We start from the raw sequence: 21,422 nt of genomic DNA on the forward strand, positions 1-21,422 counted from the left end.
ACAGAGAAACCCTGTCTCGAAAAACCAAAAAAAAAAAAAAAAAAAAAAAAAAAAAAAAGATTTATTTAAGAAGAAGGAAAAAAATCCCTCATAAGTATGCCCAGCCATTTGGGTTTTAGTTAGTTCCAGATGTAGTCATATGACAACCAGGGGCAGCCTTCACAATCTCAAGGAACTAGCAAGAGCTAGTTCAGGAAGCACAGGAGGAAGGAGTGCTATGACCACAGCCAGGTGGACTGTGGGTGGCGGTTGACACCTAACTGCTTGCATCAGCAGACCGTTTGGTTTTTGCGAGGCATATGTTCTTTTTTGGCTAGAGCACCATGATTTAGAGACCATACAGTTCTGGAGTGAGGCTCGTCTTCGCCGTCTTTGGTAAAGGAATGATCTGACATGTTTAAAATTGAGAATGGGCTGGATTGATGGAACAGGGGAGATGAGTGCTCACTGCTGTTTGCAGTGAATTTGTTTCCCAGCACCCAGATTGTCAGCTCACAATTCTCTGTAACTCCAGTGACCTTCGGACCGCCACTGACATGTTCTTGTGCGCACACTCAGAAAAATAAATATGTAAAGTCAAGAACAGCCAGCCAGCCAGCAGTGAGAGAGCCCAGGAAGTGGAAGATGGAGCTGCTGCAGCCTTGTGGGTTTTGATGTTCCTGGGGTGGGGGTGGAGACATCCAGCTCCTGCCTTGTGGCATTATTGATACTCTGCATCAGGGAAGCCCTCATAGGAATAGCAGCCCCTTCCTCCCGACTCTGTTGAGAACATCTTTGGCTGTTTTGTCTTTAGGTTGCCAAGAGGGTGATCCTACTGTCAGGCACACCCGCCATGTCGAGGCCTGCAGAGCTCTACACGCAGATCATTGCTGTCAAGCCAACCTTCTTCCCTCAGTTTCATGCCTTTGGACTTCGTTACTGTGATGCCAAGCGGGTATTCATCCTCTTGTCTCCATGCCCCGCCCCCTTACCCTCATGTTGACACTTTTCTTTCTGCTTCTTGATATGAACCAAAAAATGGGCCAGAAAACCAGGTAGTATTTTCTAGGAAAGGTTCCAGCAGTTACTCCAGAGATATGAAGGGCTCTGAGTGGTGCTGTTTGGGTCCAGCTCACAGCTCCCCTGTAAGGCTCAGAGCTGGGGCTGCAGAAGGAAAATGAGAAGCCAAGCCAGAAGCAGCCCCAGAAAAGATGCTGAGGCAGGCTAGAGGGAAAAGCCCAGGCAGAGCCAAGAAAGCAGATGAAATAATGGCTGTTTCTGGCCTGGGAGGAAGTCCTCTCTACAAAAGACCGCAGAGAACCTTGGCGCACATAGAGTGTAGCCAGATTGCAAGCTGCCTTGGGCGGGCTTCTCTGAGAGCTTGTGCTCATAGGTACTGACTCCCAGGAGTAGTTGCCCCTGACCCACAAATCACCCCTCTGAATATGACTGCGAACCTGCTGTCTGCACAGCTCCAGTTCTCCAAGGATGGCAGAGAGTACTGCAAGCAGAGATGCTGTGCAGCCATTGTCACTGTAAACCCTCGCCCATTCAGACCTTAGTAATTTGTTTTATGGTCAAATAGCAAATATACCGAGTCCCTATTTGCATCAGAGACACTGATGGTTCAGAGCAATGGCAATCTGTGAGTGAGAACCCCTGCTGTGTGAGTTCACAATCGCCTCCCATATTTCAAAACCACTTTTAAAATGGGAAACCTTCAGATATTAAAAAACATTTCCATTTACTCACAAAGTACATAAATGTAAATTACAGTGCTTTGCGGGGTTAATGGCAGACTGCTTTGTTAGGCAGTTGTTGAAGTGGCTCCTCGGTTGTTGAATGTGTTTAAAAGCCATACGTTTCATTATCACAGTCAGCAGCTCACTCTCCCCGTGATTGTTTCCGGAGTAGATTGTTTACTCATCTTTGAGTGATGCTTACCTCAGTCCTGTTGGCAAATGATTTGCCTTCTGAAGAGGATTTCTCCCTCACCTAGCGGAGTCTGTAGATGAGCTGGAAGGACCAATGGTGGAGCTCATGGTTCTGACTCTGATTGTCCTGGCCTCTGTCCCCAGGCTCTGTCCTCAAGTCCTGCTTATTCCCCTTCCCATGACTTTCCTCACCTCAGTCACAGACACTAACAGTGGCCGTGTCTTCTTTATATCCTCCTCTCTACACAGCCTGAGCCCTGGATAGAATGTGACTATTCCAGGTTACAATCTTTGGTGTTATTCAGGGTTAACTTACAAGGTTAAGAGGTAAGAGTGTTAAACTCGGGGGAAAGATATCCAAATTAATTATAACATATGTACACACCTTCCCAAGATTGTTTTATTAAAGTACATCCCGGAGGGCATGCTGTTTCCCCCGCCCCTAGATTTATGCACTATGACCCCTCACTAGAGAAAGCAGCCTGTGCCAGACTCATCTAATATCTAGTGGCTGGCTAGGGACATTTGCTAAGACCTTCCTTTGAATTTGCGGGAAGGAAGGAAGGAAGGAAGGAAGGAAGGAAGGAAGGAAGGAAGGAAGGAAGGAAGGAAGGAAGGAAGGAAGGAAGGAAGGAAGGGTGAGCACTGGACCAGTTTATCTCTCTACCGTCTCTCAGGCTAGCAGACACTTACCCTGTCGCCAGCATTCTGCTCTGCCCTTTGACTCCTCTCAAGCGAGCAAGCCCAGCTCCTCGCCAGGCAGCTCAGGCGTGGTCCAGGAGAAGATGAGGTAGGACTGTGCAGAGCAGAAGAGGCCCTGTGCTCCCTGGTCTTCTACATAGAAATCATCTGATTTCTAGGAGGATCACTCGGGAAGGATAGGATGTGATTGATTAATTGATGATTGGTTGAACATTGATTGCTGTGATGGGTTCAAACCCAAGGCCTTATGATGCCAGGCAAATGCTGTGCTGCAGCTCACCTACGCTCAGCCGGGGCTTTTGTCCTAGTCTCTAACACTTTCTCCAGCTACCTGAGAGAGAAGGATCTGAGCCCTCGGCCTCCCCGCAGCTCCTGAGTGAGAGGACCATGATTTGAGGGGTAGCCTGAGCACTCCAAACCTTTGCCCTAGTTTCAGCTAGATCAGCACAAACCTATGTTCTGGGCTCTTCACACTGAAACATCAGTCACTTAAGCTGCTAGAAGTGTTAGTTTCAAATCGTGGGCTGCTGTGACAGGAGGTTTTGGTTGATCTCCTGCCTGGCTTTCCCACATCCTTTCTGCCGTCATCTGTCTCAACTGGGCTTCATTCAGTTTTGTAAAGCCTCTTGGAGCTCTCCGGTCACAATCACAGCAGGGTGATAGGAGGACAGAGTCCAGTCTGGAGCCCCTAGGCTAACAGACATCCCCTCTTTCCCTTCAGCTCCCTTGGGGCTGGGACTACTCGGGCTCCTCCAACCTGGGCGAGCTGAAGCTGCTGCTGGAGGAGGCAATCATGCTGCGGCGGCTCAAATCCGACGTGCTCTCCCAGCTTCCGGCCAAGCAGCGCAAGATGGTGGTGGTCAACCCTGGTCGGATCAGTTCCAGGGCTAAGGCAGCCCTGGATGCAGCAGCCAAAGAAATGACCAAGGACAAAACTGTGAGTGTGGACTGTGAGTGGGCACATCCACAGTGGCCTACTGAAAGCTGCTCTGTGCGTGTCAGGTGGAGTTCTTTGAACCTGGCTTTCTGTTATCTCTTGCTCCTTGAGCAAGAGGAGCCAACCATGTCACTCTTCACCTGACCTCTTTTGTGTGTGTAGGGAGCATGTGAGAGTGCTGGTGTCGGCCCGTGCCCTCTATCTTGGGTTGTCGGAAGCTGGGATTGGTATTCAGAGAGTGAAAGGCTCACAGAGCTGAGCTTAGAGGTGGCTCTCCTGCCTTAGAGCTGCGTACACGATGCTCTGCTGGCTGCTTTATTCCATCCTCTTACTCAGCGTCAGGCTGCTCTAAGTGTCAAGGAGAGCCTTGCTCATGCTAGATGTGTGCTTTACCACTGAGCTCACCCCCAGCCCATTGCTTGCTTCCAGACAGGCTCTCACTATGCCTGGAACTCACGGGGGTCACCTGCTTCCACCTCCTAGGTGCTAGGATTAAAGAAGTGTTCCTTAATGCCTGACCAGAGAACATGGATAGCAAATATTAATGTGAACCAGGAGAATTCAGGCATGCATGTTTTTAGATCCAACGGTACAGTTTTGTTTTGTTTTGTTGCTAGAATGGTGGTTTGTTGTATGTGTGATTGAGTAAGGCCATTAGTATTTCTTTCTTGTACCTGGCCTGCCTTTGGAAGTAGCTTGAGAGCATCTGGTATAGAAACCAAGAAAAATAGAAAGAATGGGAGAGAGAAGGCGGGGTGGAACAGCCTGGTGGTGGTGATGCCTTTAATCTTAGCATTCAGCAGGCAAATCTCTGTAAGTTCAAGGCCATCCACGTCCAAGACATCTAGGGCTACACAAAGAAACTCTGCTTAAGAGGGAGGGAGGGAGGGAGGGAGGGAGGGAGAGAGAGAGAGAGAGAGAGAATGAGAGAGAATATTAGCAGCCAAATTGAGGAAGAAACTCACATTGCTGGGCAAGGCAGCCAAGAAGAAAAAGAATGGAAGGACACTCTGAGGACTGTAGTTAGGTCAACAAATTGTGTGAGCAGCCTTTAACCCTTTAACTGGTGTACATAGCTTTTAAGTGTGGTGCATAGCCTCCCCTGTTATTTCACATGAAGCCTAAGAGTTTGACTTCCTACTAAGCTAATATTTTATTAGTGGAATTTCGGGTACGTCGTGAAGGTTGGACGTGGTGGGCATTTCATACCTTTAAGCAGCCATACAAGTACCTTCCCTTCGAGGGGTAGTGTAGTGCTTCCACGTGTAGGACAGGAGGCTGGAGATGCAGAAGGTTAGTGTCCATTGCCTCCAGTTCTGCCTGCTTGGGACAGTCACCCTTTCCTCAGATACAGCGGAGTTCTCGCTCCCTTTTGGAAATGATGAAAGTGAAGTCCGAGCTGTGGTAAAGTTCTTGGAGCATCCAGCCGAGAGCCAGAGCCCTTCTCAGTCCATCTGCTGTCCATCCCCTGAAATCCTCATGGAAATCCAGTGTTTAGCTTCATCCAGAAGGGGAAGCAGCAGTGGACTGGGTGACCACAGACAAAACCCCACCAGTTGCAAAAGCCCTTAGTCCATGAGGTAACGGTGTTTGCGCGGTTAGTCAGATAAGGAGGCTGCGGCTCTGTGGGAAGCCCTCTTGTTACTGTTACTTTCAGTCCCTCTCACGCTACGGCATGGTTGCTCCATCAGGCCCTACTGGCCTGTCTGTCAGGGGCTGGCTCTTTGCTCTTACACACCTTTCCATCTAGAAGACAATGTTACTGTAACCTCTGTGTACATGAGTGAAGGCAGAGCAGCCGTGTATTAAAAGCTGTCCCCTTGAGGAGAGCTGGTTATAATGGACCTTTGTGTGAAGCTACTTTCTGGTCAGAAACAGAAGCAAGAAGATGAAATAGGTCCGTGCAGAGTCCCAGGGACAGCGTCCCTTCTCCCTTGTCGCTTGGCAATCCGTTCAAATGTCCAGCATAGACTAGAAATCTGGAAAACCCAGTGTATCTATTTTAATAAGTGTCTAGGACTCAGGATCAAAGAATGCAAGTTGTTTAAAAATCCCTTGCCCATAGCCAGAAACCAGGTGAGACCATTAACGGATGCTATGATTTCTACTCGGTTTTCTTTTTAAAGATAAAACTATTGATTTCACCTACATTAAAATATACTGCAGCTGAGGATGTAGGTCAGTGCAGGGCTATTTGCTTAGCACGGACAGGTCCCAGCATTGAAAAGGAGAAGAGAGAAAATACAGTAGCGTCAGTGATACAATAGATGTGAGCCGTTAGAGGAAAGGGAAGCACTTGTACACGTGGCACTTACTGAACACTGTGACTTCTGGGCGTGGTGCTTCATCTGTGTGTGTTGCCTACTGAATCCCACCCTCAGGTTCCAAGCCCCAATATCTGAGCTCCTGAGAAACGCTGTTTCTATTTCTGCTATTCAGTAGAAGTGCAACAACTAAGTCCCCACAGTGTTTCATGTTACCCTCCTCATCCATGCAATGAGACCTTCCGCATAGCTATCCTCGCTTCTGAGTTACAACATACATATACATTTCTTAGAAAACTGCACAGTCATAATAAGTACTGTTGTTATTTTTTTTACCCTTCTATTAAAATAACTATCTTTGATTTCATATATTTTTGTATGTAACATTTGTATATTAAGATATCATGCATGTATATTGGGGGCAATATACATGCTACAGCACACAAGTACAAGTCAAAGGATACCCCTATACATGGGCATTCTATATAAAATATATTTTATATGCCTATATATAGCATATATATAAATATATATATAGCATATATATATTTATATAGCATATATATAAATATATATTTATATATATGTATAAAATATATTGTATAAATAAAATGTATAAAATATAACTAGATATATGTATGTAATAGGCAAATGAGTTTTTAAAGTTTATTAGATTTATTCATATTTTTTATGCCTGAGTGTTTTGTGTATATGTGTATCTGTGCACCATGTGCATACTTGATGCCCAAAGAAATGAGAAGAGAATATTGGATACACTATAACCTGAGGTATGGATGGCTATGACCCATGATGTGGATGCTGAGAATCAAAGTGGGGTCCTCTGCATGAGCAACAGATGCTCTGAACTGCTGAGCCAGCACTCCATCCTTGCCACTCCTCATTATTTTATTTTATTTTGTTTTATTTTATTTTATATGTACGGGCAATTTGTCTGCATGTATACCTGCATACTCCCTGGGAGCCTGGTGCCTGTGGAGGCTAGAAGAAGGTGTCAGATTTCCTGAGACTACAGATAGATGCCTATGAACCACCTCTTGGGTACTGGGAGTTGAACCCCAGTCTTATAGAAGAGCAGCCAGTGTTCTTACCTATTGAGCCATCTCTCCAACCTAATACATGCATTTAAAACAAGAATTGGAATTGTTAAAACAAAACTGGAAACTATTACATGAGTGATGTTTTGAAATGTACTGGACTAGAGTAGTTGCTAAGAGAGTCCTCGGTATCTTCATTTGGGACAGCTTATTCCAGAGTACTGAGAGCGGGTTGTTCAACTCCCATTCTCTCTCCCCAGAAACAGCAACAGAAAGAAGCTCTCCTTGTCTTCTTCAACAGAACAGCAGAAGCTAAAATCCCATGTGTTGTGTAAGTAGTCACCGAGGTTCACCTTTTGCTACAGCACATGTTTAAAAGCAGTGATTATGGGATGGGATACGGAGATGGCCCAGTGAGTGACATGCTTGCCACACAAGCATGCGGACCTGAGTGTGGACCCCTAGCACCTACACAGAGAGCCAGGGCCGTAGCACAGATCTGCAACCCCAGCTGTGGGGAGACAAAGACGGACAGATGCCTGCAGCTTGCTGGCCTGGTCAGTGGTCTCTAGGTTCAGTAAGAGACCTTTTGACTGAGGTCATTAGAAAGACTAAGGAAGATGCCTGATGTTGCCCGCTGGCCTCCGTACACTCAGGCACACACATGCGCAACCTCATTGCTGTTGAAATGAGGTGCACTTTGAGGCAATCCTGACAGTGTGCACTTTGATTTTTTTTTTAGTTACTTGACACTTGATAATGGAGCACAGGGTCCACTCACAATGAGAGCTTGTTTCACGTGAGTGAGAAGGGCCACACTGAATCTGAGACCGAGATCTGTGTATAAAGAGAGAAAGTAGCTTGTGCGATCCTTTCCCTCGCCCCCCGGATCGAACCTCTGGCCAACCCCCTGCCTCTGATTGACCCTGCCAACCCGTTTCTTATATTCTGCTGCATTTCAGATGACAGGGGAACAGTCCTTTGCCCCGTCCCTCCAGGGTCTGTGGGTGCCTCTCTTCAGTTATTAGGTCCATAGCCATCCATTTCCCTAACAAATTCTCGTGTGTTGATTGGTTTGGGTTTGTTTTCTGCGTTGTCAGAGCTCAAACCCAGAGCCCTGTACAGAGCACGCACTCTGCATCAAGCCACGTCCCAAGCTTAAACCGAACTGTCTTGCTACCTCATAAGACTGGGCCATGTCTGTCAAATACCTTCTCAAATCCCACCATAAATGTGTAGGACTTTGTTTCTCAACGAGTTTTACCTCGATGTATTTCACACCTGGAGCCCCCTGTGAAATCTGGAGTCACTACATTGGCTCCATTTGAAATGTTGCTGCTAAGTCTCATGCGAGTCTAGCCCTCCGAGTCTCACTCATCTAAGGAAGAATAGAAATTAGATTGTGGATCATAGAAACCCGAGGTTCTCTGTTCTCTGCTGCTTCTCCCCCCCTTTTTTTTTCGCTGCTGTATGTTTTCTTTTTAATGAGCATCCTTCGCTGAAGCAGACAACTGTGTGGGCGTAGGCAAACATGTCTGATCTGGGAATGACAAGAGAAACTTGAAATGAGCAGGGCAGTTAGCTGTGGCAGGATAGAGGGCAAGGGTCATTAAGCATATTGGGGCCAGGGGTTTTTATGAGCTGACCAAGTTGATTTTGTGACCCTGTGGTTTTTTAATGCTGTGACAATAAACTTCCACTTACATCATAGCAAAATTTACATCTCTCAGAATAATTAGATCCTGTTAATACACTGGTTACAAATTGAAGTCTAATTTGATACTTTGGTCAGATGTCATTTTGTTTGGAAATAATTCTTAGATGTTTACAGGACAGTCCACTTGTGTTTATAGCCCTGTCTGTATCATAGAAATCTGTTGAGACCTGTCCTTCCCAAGGACACAGCCTTATCAACTCTGCCTAGACAAGCCCCTTTCCCTAGAAAGGATGACCATGACCTGGGTGAGGGCTCTGGTGTCCCTAGAAGTGAGCAGTAGTTACCCGTACAGATCAACTCTTCTTTGAGATTGTGTGCTAATCCAAGGGGAATAAAGCTGACTGAGTGACTCCTTACCCAACAGGTTCCCAGCAATGGCCCTCTGCCTTTAAGACACAAGATTTGTAGATAATAAAATATGAAGTTAGGAAAATACACAGTTGCGGCTGGAGACATGAGGGCGCAGTGATTAAGAGCACTCACTGTGTTTGTACAGGACCTAGATTCATTCCTAGCACCCATGGGACTCCTCACAGTTGTCTATGACCCCATTTCCAGGGACTCTGACACCCTCTTCTAGCCTTTATGAGCACTGGACACATGTGTACACATACATACATGTAGGTAACATTCATATGCATTAAATTAATAAACCATTAAAAACAAACATACAGCTGAGCAGTGGTGGTGTACCCCTTTAATCCCAGCACTTGGGAGGCAGAAGCAGGCAGATTTCTGAGTTCGAGGCCAGCCTGGTCTACAGAGTGAGCTCCAGGACAGCCAGGGCTACACAGAGAAACCCTGTCTCAAAAAACCAAAATAAAATAAAATAAAATAATAAAAACAAACATACATAGTGGAAAGAGAAGCAAATTAACGGGTGGCCAAGCCAGTGTACCCTCCTACCACATTCCCTTTTCTGGGAAAGACCTCCATTAGCACTGATCCAAATGTTGGCTCAGTAGAGGGGAAGAGGAGAGTTGCCGCTAAGTGTCTTTTCTCAGTTATCACTTATTTGTCAGTGTTGAGCTTACAGGGATTTGTGTAGAGAATGTTTTAACCTCATCTTTTAGGTTAAAACTAAAGCCAGATTAAATTGGTAGTATCAGCTAACATGAGAGCTGATGATTTCAGTCATTTACATGACAGGAATCCCACATAGTAACATGCCAGAGACACAGAGCTCTTGCTTACAGAGAATTCAGTTTGTGTAGGTAAGATGACTAGAGCAGAAAACTCTTTCTAAACATGTCAGAAGATGGCTTACCTCCTTTTCTTCTGCCCATATGACCTACTGTGAGTAAAGGGGGGAAGGTAAGTCTCTGAAGAGGGCGGGAGTGGGCAGGAGAGGACAGGCACCTTGTAGGTGTTGAACGTCACTTTGTGGGAACTAACTGCAGTTGGATGTTTAATCTCCTTTGTTATCATTGCGAATATAGTGAATATATCATGGACCTTCTGGAGAGCGGACGAGAGAAGTTTCTAGTGTTTGCACACCATAAGGTGATTCTGGATGCAGTTGCTAAGGAGCTTGAGAGGAAGGTAAGCCCCCTCTGAAGTCTGGGAGGTCTTGACTTCTACCGTTTGTGCGCCAGGCTGTTCAGCACAGCATTTGGTCAGGAGTATGCAAAGAAGTGAGGCCGTGGTGTCTAGAAACTTTATTGGAGGCCTTCTGAGCAGTTGGTGCACAGTGGGGTCAAGTGTCCTCACACACGGGGTGCTCAGTCCTCCTCCTACTGTAAACAGGAGCTTGTCTTCAGGGACCCTTCTATTCTCAACACAATGAACCTTACTGTTACCTGGGAGCCTTAGAAGTTGTATGTGGTAGTGTCTGGCTTTTCAGTCCCATTGATGGATCTTGGTAAAGTGAGCGGGAGCTATCTGGAGGGCACTCCGAGGTGGAGGGAGCTCAGTATGGCATCACTAAGATGCCATGCTTCACTTAGACTCCCTCTTGGCTCTGCTTTAGTTAAGGATCACAAACCCCCTTTCTCTCCCTCCTGACTTGTACTTCTCTAATGTTGAAGGACTGCAGAGTAAAATCCACACCTGTGAGTCTCCCATTCAGGCTGAGTAAGGAAAAGTTTCACTGTATTTATGTCAAGACCTAGGGGTTTGTTTGTTTTTCCTTTCTCTTTAAAAAAGATTTACTTAATCTTTGTGGTACTGAATATTGAATCCAGAATCTCTTGGATACTGTGCATGTGATATACCACTGAGCTACATTTCCAGGCCTTTATACATTTTTTTTTTTTAAAGACAAGGTCTTGCTAAGTGAATTGAGGCTGGTTTGAACTCACTCTCTAGCTCAGACAGGCCTTGAACTAATGGCCTTGGACTCATTATTTGTAATGACAGGCTGTGCCACCAGTCCTGGCTGATTTGTTTAATTTTTAACTACAGGTATGTGTGTGGGTTCCTGGGGAGGCCAAAGCCATTAGATCCCCCTGGAGCCTAGAATCTCGGGCACTTGTGAGCTGCTGGACCAGTGTGGGAGCTGAGAACTGAGCTCTGCTCCTCTGTAAGAGCAGTAACATGCTCTTAACCACTGTGCCATCCTACCAGCCCCTGGTGCTTAAGTAATAAAATACCTAGGCCCCAGTTAGTAATCTAATTTCATTCCCCTCCTTCAGTCCCCAGAGGCCCTGTCTTGAATTTAGTGCATGTCTGTATTGGTCAGGGTTCTTTAGAGTAACAGAACTTAGGGAATGATTCTTTCATATATAGAAAGAGGATTTATTAGAATGACTTACAGGCTGTGGTTCAGCTAATTGAACAATGTTTACCTAGGAACAGAAGGTCCAAGAACCTAGTAGTTATTTGGTCCATGAAGCTGGATGTCTCAGCTGGTCTTCAGGACATGCCAGAGTCCCACAAAAGTAGACTCTAACGCCAGTGAGGGAATGGGCTTGCTAGTGAAAGCAAGTCGGTAAAGGGAGACCTTCTTTCTTCCATGTGCTTTATATAGCAAAGGGTGTGGTCCAGAATAAAATTGGATCTTCCCACTTCTGAGATCCAGACTAGAATCGGCTCTTCCCACTTGAAATGATTCAGTTAAGCAAAAGTCCCTCACAGGTGTGCCCAGCCACTGACGCCATCAGGATGCCCCTCCCCGCCTAAGTCTGGTCTCTATTAACCAATTTGCATCAATAGGAGGATAGTGTAAGTAGCTGCCATTGCTGTTTCGCCCGCCATTGCTTCTGAGATTTCTCTACAAGGTGTAACATGTAGTTGGGTGTGTAATGTGTATACTGCTGAAGAGTAGTGTCGGGCTGCATGGCTAGCCGTCTGCTGCTGATGCACATGGGGCCTTGCTTATCTTGCTAATAGCAGATAGTTTTGAAGATGTGCCTCCGTGTGTGCTGTGTGTTTGTATGCACCTTGTATGTGGTCAAGCGTGATCTTCCACAGTCATGGGATAGACTCATTTTCAGTTTTATTGGATTGCTGTTAACAGTAGCTGCTCGGATTTGTTCCCCACCACAGCAGCCTTGCATGCAGCCCTGAGTTGTCATGCTCATGTCATGTGATCAGATGTTTACACTTTGACTTTTGCCAGCCAGTAAATGAGCTCTGATTCTGTTCCTGCCTCCATTTGCATTCCTCTGAAAATATTTCTTTTGGGGGGGGGGGCTTACAAGAGTCAGTTTGGCTTATTCTATAAGGATCCTGTTTACACCTATTTTGCCCTATTTTTCTGTTGGCTTGTCTTTTTCTTGTTGACTAAAAGAAATTCTTTATAAATTGTGGATATTAATTAGTTGTCTTTTTTTTTTACTTCATTAACTTCATTTTGAATAAAAGATTTATTGTTTTAGTTACATGTCAAGTTTATTCATGTATTGTTTTGTAGCTTATGTTTTTATTACTAATTTAAGGAATTTTTCACTAAGTAAGGCTGTGACAGTTTTCTCTTGGAGTTTTTATCGGTGAGTTGTAGAGGTGGCTCTTTAACCTTCTTGGTTTAATTCTTGCATACAAAATGGTTTAGGAGCAGACTGAAATAACTAACTCTGCATCCTCTAGAAGAGCTTCTGGGTTTTCAAGAAATCCAAGACAATTACAAAGCTATTACAATGTATAATAAACAGTTTAGTACAATACTTAGGTTTCGAATAAGTATGCTAAGACAAGTTATTTTTAAAAATATACTGACCATGGCTGAATGGATGGTTCAGCAGTTAAAAGTCTTCTACCACTGAGCTACATCCCTAGCCCCCTTTTTTTAATTTTTAAAAATTTGGTACAGTATCTCACTGAGTTGGCCAGACAGGGATTTGAACCTGTGGTCCTCCCATGTCAGCCTCCCAGACAGCTGGGTTAGAGACCTGCACAACTCCGCAGGGCTCGATTCGATTTGCTTGTTTTTAAGGGACCTTAACTGTTATCCTAAGGGACATCTCAGAAAATAAGCAGGCGAGGTCTGAGAAGGGACAGCATATTGGAGACTTGATCCTGAGCATCTTATGTTATGTATAATGTACACGTCACTAGCACTGACTCATGGCATCCAACCGACAGCTAGGAAATGCGAACCAAGGAGTCATGTAGTTTATTCAGCAAAAAACTGCTGGGAAGCTCTCTGGGTAACCCAGCAGGGAGAGGCAGTCACTGGACCTCTACCTTACTGTTCACTGTATTAAACTCATGGGTGTGAGGGTTGTCCTTCTCCTGGGCTCAAACTCAGGTTGGCAGACTTGGCAGGACATGCGCGGCTTTACCCACTGAGCCATCTAATCTGGAAAGCTAAGATATTTCTAAATACAAAGTAAAAGAGGAATTGGAAGAAAACTGATAAAGGGGAATGTGCCAGGGAGACTGGCAGCGGCCAGTATGGCATAGACACAATGGCAGCTGCATACAAAACCAACACTGCTCCGTGACTGTGTGAGCAAGAGTCCTGTTTTGTTTGTTTGTTTGTTTGTCCTTTTGCTATGGTATTTGAGTTTTATAACCTAAGAAAACCATTGCATGTGTGACAGACTGCACATAAAGTGCAGTTTGATGAGGCGGTGAGCATGGCCATCACCCTCTGCCCCGTCCCCTGGGCTCTCTGTCCTCGTCCCCTGTCCCCCCTCCTGCCCCTCTCTCTGCGCTGAGTTCAGCTGCTCTCACTCTTGATCAGTTTGCATTGTTTGGAGTTTGACATAAATATGGAATCATTTAATATATATTCTATTTTTAGTTTTTGTTTGTGTGTTTGTTTTCTGTCTTTTGTTCATATACTGGGATTCATCATTGTTTTAGCAACAGTTTTTTTAGTGCTAAGTAAAACCTCACTGCACACCACAGGGATTTTTTTTTAATTCACCTATTGATGAATAAATACCTACCAAATCTTCTGTTTTAGAAAAAAATCAGGGGGCTGGAGAGATGGCTCAGCGGTTAAGAGCACTGACTGCTCTTCTGAAGGTCCTGAGTTCAAATACAAGCAACCACATGGTGGCTCATAACCATCCATAATAAGATCTGAAGACAGCTACAGTGTAGTAACATATAATAAAATAAATCTTTGGGCAAAGAGAAATGGTTAAATTATCTATTGTCACATAAGTAATTTTTTAGTAGTTTACAGTATGATTTGGGTGAAAAATAAAATATAGTTTTTCTTTAAAAGATATGCAATATTCATTGAGAAAGGAGCAATATTTTAAATGCTTCTTAAAAGAAAACAGCAATGTAATTAATGTATAATTAGTTAATGTAATTAATGTATAATCCAGAAGTTGGCTCGAGGGCAACCTCAAAGAAACAAAAACGTAATTTCACACAGAATAGCCTGTTAACAGACATTCCTACCAGCTTCACTGGCAGTACCTCCCCGCATGGACATACCCTCCTGTATGGACATGGGACCATAGGCACATGTCGTGATGTGGATAGCATCCCACAGTAGCATGAGCAGACTACTGATGTAGACAATACTTGACAGCTCTACAGTGGATGTGGCTGAGGGAAAAGCTCAGCCCCAAGGCACCATGTTGATCACATTTATACAGCAATTACAGATGAAACACCTCAGAATACAGGATGTATTGGTATTGCCTGGGGGGCAGCAGAGAGCACTGGGGAAGAGAGAGGTGGGGAGTCAGTTCTCAGATGGCTTCAGAAGGACCCTATGATCAAGAAACCATTCACCGCCAGGCGTGGTGGCGCACACCTTTAATCTCAGCACTCAGGAGGCAGAGGCAGGCAGATTTCTGAGTTCGAGGCCAGCCTGGTCTACAAAGTGAGTTCCAGGACAGCCAGGGCTATACAGAGAAACCCNTCAAAAAAGAAAGAAAGAAAGAAAGAAAGAAAGAAAGAAAGAAAGAAAGAAAGAAAGAAAGAAAGAAAGAAAGAAAGAAAAAGAAAGGAAGGAAGGAAGGAAGGAAGGAAGGAAGGAAGGAAGGGGGCTGGTGAGATGGCTCAGCAGGTAAGAACACCCGAAGGTCCTGAGTTCAAATCCCAGCAACCACACATATAATAAATAAATAAATCTTAAAAAAAAGAAAAGAAAAGAAAAAAGAAAGAAAGAAAGAAAGGAAGGAAGGAAGAAACCATTCACCACCATTTTTGAGATGAATACATAAAAAGCCCTGCTGAAAAAAATGTGTGGAATGAGTATCCATGTGGAGACATGGGCACACGCATACACACCCCACACTCATGTGCATGCATACACACATACACAGGTAGCATGGCTTATCTGAAGATCTCTGAGTTGTATCAAAGTTGGTGTCCTGGTGGCAATACTATTCTCTACTTTTACAAAAGGCTACTGCATGGGAAACTCAGCCATGTACAGAGGCCTGTCTGTATTATTTCCTTTGACAATAGGTGCTTGTACAATTGGGTCAGTCCAACCTTCAGTTTTGTAAAGGGAGACAGCCTGATATTAAAGGATTGGGTAGCAGAGCAGTTCTGCTGTTGGGCCCTACCTAGAGCAGCTGACTGGGCAGCCCCTGCAGACTGTAGCCCCTGCAAACTCACCTCAGTTTCCCTTCTGTCACACAGAACGTTCAGCACATCCGGATTGATGGCTCCACGCCCTCAGCAGACCGGGAGACACTGTGCCAGCGGTTCCAGCTGTCCAAAGGGCACACAGTGGCACTGTTGTCCATCACCGCCGCCAACATGGGCCTCACCTTCTCCACAGCCGATCTGGTTGTGTTTGCTGAGCTGTTCTGGAACCCAGGGGTAGGGAATATAGTCGGCTGGAGTCCCCCGGGGCACACCCAGGGCTGACAAATACTAGGTCTGTAAATGAATGGTAGAAGACATGTTCTTGGGCTGGGAGATGACTCAGCAGTTAAGAACACTGGCTACTCTTGCAGAGGACCTGGGTTTCATTCCCAGCACCCACATGGTGGCTCACAGCCATCTGTAACTTCAGTCCCTGTCTAGTCTGGCTTCCACGAGTGCCAGGTATACATGTAGTGCACATGCACGCAGGCAAAACATTCACACACATGAAAATAGAAAAAATGTTTTTAAAAGAAGATGACATGTTCTGCAAGTGTCCCCTGCTCTCAGTCCTGACTGTCTCTGTCCCCGCTTGGGTTTGTACTTGTTGCTGTTCACTGGCTTCACAGATCTTCACAGCAGCTTGCAGGACCATCTGACCGATGGGGAAGGCCTTCCTCCTGCAGCCTCCATCTCCCCTGTGAGGAAAGCGGGCACAGAAAGCCCAAGTGGAGATCCAGGACTGTATAGCTAAGTCTTTAGAGGCACTCACCCAGGCCCTGTGTTAATTGTCCCTTTGAGCTGTTTGCCAGTGGGGGTCTCAGAAAGAGTGACAGCCCCATGTGTTTGCTCAGTTTCATTGTGTCCCTGACGTGACTGATAACTGAGGGCCGTGATGGCAGATCCAAGATGTTTGTTTGAATTCATAAACATTTCTTGGAGTCTCAGAAAAACGTTATTTTTCCCTCTCATTTTCTGACATGCTGCTTTTACAGGGCATATATCAGCTATTGCTTTAATAATGGGTAGGCTCTAAGGTTGAGGCTATTCATAAAAGTGTCCTGGTTCCAGTTACTAAGGGGCTTACCAGCACATAAAAACCACATCTACCCCTAATTGTCAATGTAGGATCCCTTTTGTAGATGTGATAGATCTAGATATTTGGAAGATAAACTTTAAAATTTTCGATACATTGTTTATTTTATGTGTATTATTATTTTGCTTACATGTATGTCAATATGCCACCTATATGCTGGTACCTCTTGAAAGTCAGAAGAGGGTACCGCATCCCCTGGAACTGAGTTGTATATGGCTGTGAGCCACCAGGTCCTCTGCAAGGACAAGTGCTTTCAACCTCTGAGCCCCCTCTGCAGCCCCTGGAAGATAACTTCTAATCTTCCAGAGGTTAGAAAGGGAAGTGTGCCCATTTCTGTCATTTGCCCCCCAGCACACAGACTGGAGGCAGAGCCTATATCCATGCTTTCCCCACAAGCCCTGGCACAGTGCTCAAGCGTGGTTTCTGCTAGATAGCAGGTCCTGAGGTTCGTTAGAGTCTCTCAGTGTGATAAGAGAGAGGGGAAATGTGTAATAGAGGCAGCTCAGTGGGGCTAATGGGTAGATGCCCCTCACCGTGAGGGCGTGGGCTTATGTAGGTCTTTCCCTAACTGTCTTGTTCCCTGGCAGCTAATGGGTAGATGCCCCTCACCATAAGGGTGTGGACTTACGTAGGTCTTTCCCTAACTGTCTTGTTCCCTGGCCACACAGGTGCTGATCCAGGCCGAGGACCGTGTGCACCGCATTGGACAGACAAACTCTGTGAGCATCCACTACCTGGTGGCAAAAGGCACAGCAGATGACTACCTTTGGTATGCATGGGTGGGTGACTTGGATGCATTGAGCTGACATGGATCAGAACTTAAGCTTTGGCTGCGACCAGTTAGCTAGTAATGGTTTCCTGCTTCCCAACACCATGCTTGGCCTCAGTGTTCCTTGGAGGCTTGCAGGGTGCAGGGCAAACCCAGTAAGAAGAAAGGCAAGTGACTCTTCCCACTGGCCCAAGAGGGAGAAAAACTTAGATACTGGATGGAGTTCACTTACGAACACTGTTCTCAGCTGCGGCACTTTTTAGGATGGGCACAGTGTTCTTTTTTTTTTTGTGATATATGATATGGTGGTCACTTCTTTCAGGGCTAGGCATGGAGAAAGTGCTTATTCTTAACCATGCAGCACTTCATTGCAGGGCTGCAGGTGTGTATGTGTGTGTGTGTGTGTGAGTGTGTGTCTGTGTGTGTGTCTGTGTGCTACAGAAAATTGAGCACAGGGCCTCGCATATGCTAAGCAAGTTCCCTGCCTCTAAGCTTTGCCATGCATTCCTTCTCATTTTTCATTTTGAGACGGAGTCTCACCAAGTTTGCCCTGTGCTAGCCTTAAAGTCTCTGTAGCCCTGGAGGCCTTGAACGTTTGACCCTTCAGCCTCGGACTCCTGTGGTGCTGAGATCATAGGCCTGCTCCACCGGGCCTACAGGGTCACACACATTTCAACCCTTAAAGCTTGTGTCTCTCATCCAGGTATAAGTTCTCCAGGATCTTTTCTCAATCCCTTTCTCTCTTCCTGATGTGAAGTTCCTCAGTTATCCCATTAGCACCCGCTCTCTGTGCCAGTGTTCAGCTGGTGACATGGGTGCCTGACCTCTGCATGGCAGGCAGATCACCCTACCTCCTCTCTTTGTAAATGGTTTTGCTCATGGGGCAGCTTCTAACAGCAAACTCGGATTTTTATTGTAATGAGGCAGGATTTATTTCCTAGACATCCTGTACTAGAGAGACTTCTGAAGCTAGTGTTATGAACAGAGAGCGGACTATTTCCAGTTGAGACTGGGTAAATATGTCAGGAAGGCCTGACTGATGCAAATGTGAGCTTCGGTCACCAACCTCACAGGCCTCCGGGAACAAAGGGGCCTCATTTAGTCAGCCTTCTGGTCCTGGGAGGTGTGTTCACTACAGCTCATTTCTCCCTCCAGGCCTCTGATTCAAGAGAAGATTAAAGTTCTGGGGGAAGCTGGACTTTCTGAGACCAGTTTCTCGGAAATGACGGAAGCTACGGACTACGTGCACAAGGTAACGCCAGCACGTGACTCTTCGTCCTATCTAAATCGAGGCAGTGAACTCGCTGCCAAGCTCTTGGGTCCTGAGGGGGGAGGTGTCAGTCACTTCTGGGGTGGACAGGGGGGCGGGCCTGCAGTCATTCTGTCCATCTGTGTGATCCCTTATGAAGAAGGGATTGGTAGTGATTGCTGCTGCTCTCATGTGCCCTAAAGGCTCTCCAAAACCAAGGCTGACCTGCTGTCTCTTTCATCAGGCCATGAGGGAAAAGATGGAAATTCCCCATGGCAACTGTCAGTTGTCCTCATAAGTAAGATGGCAATACCAGCCGTACAGCAGGGCCACCACAGAACTGTCCAGCGTAGCCATATAGCATGTAAAACAAGCCTGAGATAGAAGTCTTTCCACCCAACTATCCCTCCTGGAACATCAGCTCTCGCTCTAAAAACTGTCAGAGACTAGAGAACATCCCCCCATGATGGGTGTGTGCTAAAAGGTGCCAAAAGGTTGTTTCTTGGCCTTGGAGAGGATGGGGCCATCATGCCTTGGCACATCATACACGGCTTGGTCCTGGAAACCTAGATAACTGGGGGACTAGGAAATAGAGAAAGGCTAGACACACATATAGAAAAGCTGGATCAGGTAGGCTATGCTCTCCCTGCTAGAAGCAGCAAATACGACAAATCAAGCTAAAAGCTAATTGTGTTTACTATGTGGAGCATTAAGAAGGTAGCTAACCTTGGTAGGGGCTTATGTGAAAAGCAGTCCTAGACTTCAGCCATCTGGGAGGAGAAGCTGGTCACTTGCCTGTAAATACTTGTACCTGCACACTGTCAGCATTCACACTTGGACCACAGGCGGCTTTGCCACGTCCATGGGTCTGAAGCAGTGGGCCCTTGACAAGGCAGTCTACCGTGCACAAACACTCAGGGCTTCCTCCACTCCTTTCATAGTCACTCCATGCTTCTTCAGCACTGTTTGAATGAAGTACTCAGAGCATGTGGCTACAACTTAAAAATCTGAAAAGCATGCATGCGTGCGTAATTACTGGAATAATTGCCTTTTTTATTGGTTATTTTATTTATTTACATTTCAAACATTATCCCCCTTCCTGGTTTCCCCTCCGCAAGTTCCACCCCCACTCCCACCCCCACACTGAATAATTGCCCTTTTGAGTCAGGCTGTCCTATCACCCAGGCAGGTCTTGAACTCAAGGTCTTTCTGTTCAGTATCCTGAATGCTTATGGATTATAGGCCTGAGATACCACATTCAACAGACACCATATTTTTGAACATTGACCATGTCTTAGGGTTTTATTGTTGTATCCAAGGAAACTCTTATAAAGGAAAACACTTAAGGCTAATCAGAAGTTTAGTCCATTATCATCACGGCTAGAAGCATGGTGAAATGCAGGCAGACATGGTGCTGAAGAAGGAGCTGAGAGTTCTACATTTGTATCCACAGGCAGCAGGAAGAGAATGTCTGAGACCTCAAAGCCCACCCCCTAGTGCCACACTTCCTCCAACATGGCCACATCCACTCCAGCAAGGCCATGCCTCCTAATCATGCCACTCCCTATGGAGCAAGTATTCAAACACGCGAGCATGTGGGGCATTCCTGTTCAAATCACCAGACCACAGCTTACCCTTTTAGACGAAAACAGGAAGCAGACACCAGTAAAATGGCCTTCCCTGGAAGTTTTGCTGGCACTCTGACGTTTGGGTGTGACTATGCTAAGGACACCTAAGTTACTAATGCCGTTTGGAAAGGCTTATTCTGAAGGCTTGTCCTCAACCCTTCTCATCCTGGCCTTGCCCTCAGAAGCTTTGAAGCCATGAAAAACTTTCTGCCTAAAATTCAAGTGCAGAGTGATGTAAATGAGACTTATCAGTATTTGTTTGTTTGTTTGTTTTTGGTTTTTCAAGACAGGGTTTCTCTGTGTAGCCCTGGCTGTCCTGGAACTCACACTGTAGACCAGGCTGGCCTCAAACTCAGAAATCCACCTGCCTCTGCTGGCATTTGCCACTATTGCCAGGCCAGTATTTATTTTGATTAAAGCTTGCCTACTTTACTAAGATAGGCCTGAGAATTTCATTAGCAACTTGAAGAAACTGCTTCCTCCATCATGGAGACAAAAGCAAACAGCTATGTTCAGTCAAACAACCTTCCTTCCAAGAGGGGAAATAAAGAATAAATAAATAATTATCTGATCTAGAACTCTTTTCCAGTCAACTGTGCATGTTCCCGGTCTGAGAATAGTGTTGTCACCCTCTTAATCAAAAGGGCATGGGCCCTGGTTAGACCAGGCTGCCCGACATCGCAACATTTCCTTGACTTTGTGCTTATTCACAAAGGGGCCAACAAGTGTATCCTTTTGGGAGTGCTTCCTGTTCTGAAATGCTGGGATCCTGGGGCCTGGGCTAATGGAATAATCTGGAGTTCTTATTTGATATGCTCCCCTGATCAATTTTCAAGGATGTCCATCAGTGTTGGGAGTTCTGTTAAGAAACAGGGACTAGTTAGTTGAGACCTAGTTGCAGAGCCAGAAAGCCAGGGAAGCTACTTGAGACTTGAAGTGGACATAAGAGAGCCCATGACTCAGCAATGGGAATCTTGCAAAAGGCTTGTCTGGGAGTAAAATCCAGCTACTGCAGGTGAGAAGAAGCCTGAGGCAGAAATGCAATTGAGCTGTGGTAGTCTTTGCATATACCAAGGGATGTAGCTGGAGCTACAGATAACTTGGGGTGCTGGAGAGATGACTCAGCAGGTCAGAGTGCACACTGCTC

At 45.7% G+C, this 21,422-nt stretch overlaps 1 protein-coding gene across 4 annotated transcripts in view; it reads left to right on the forward strand.

The window, feature by feature from the left end:
* Smarcal1 (SWI/SNF related, matrix associated, actin dependent regulator of chromatin, subfamily a like 1) overlaps positions 1-21,422 on the forward strand; it is a 91,488-nt gene that overhangs the window by 66,290 nt on the left and 3,776 nt on the right. For all 4 annotated transcript variants that reach the window (XM_029538671.1, XM_021197617.1, XM_029538670.1 and 1 more), the window contains 7 exons: positions 794-934; positions 3,337-3,552; positions 7,132-7,202; positions 10,028-10,130; positions 15,585-15,767; positions 17,298-17,398; positions 18,554-18,650. In XM_029538671.1, coding sequence (XP_029394531.1) covers positions 794-934; positions 3,337-3,552; positions 7,132-7,202; positions 10,028-10,130; positions 15,585-15,767; positions 17,298-17,398; positions 18,554-18,650 — 912 coding nt within the window. The remainder of the gene's footprint in view (positions 1-793; positions 935-3,336; positions 3,553-7,131; positions 7,203-10,027; positions 10,131-15,584; positions 15,768-17,297; positions 17,399-18,553; positions 18,651-21,422) is intronic.

This window comes from Mus pahari, chromosome 5 (assembly GCF_900095145.1).
Source record: "Mus pahari chromosome 5, PAHARI_EIJ_v1.1, whole genome shotgun sequence".
Lineage (NCBI taxonomy): Eukaryota > Metazoa > Chordata > Mammalia > Rodentia > Muridae > Mus > Mus pahari.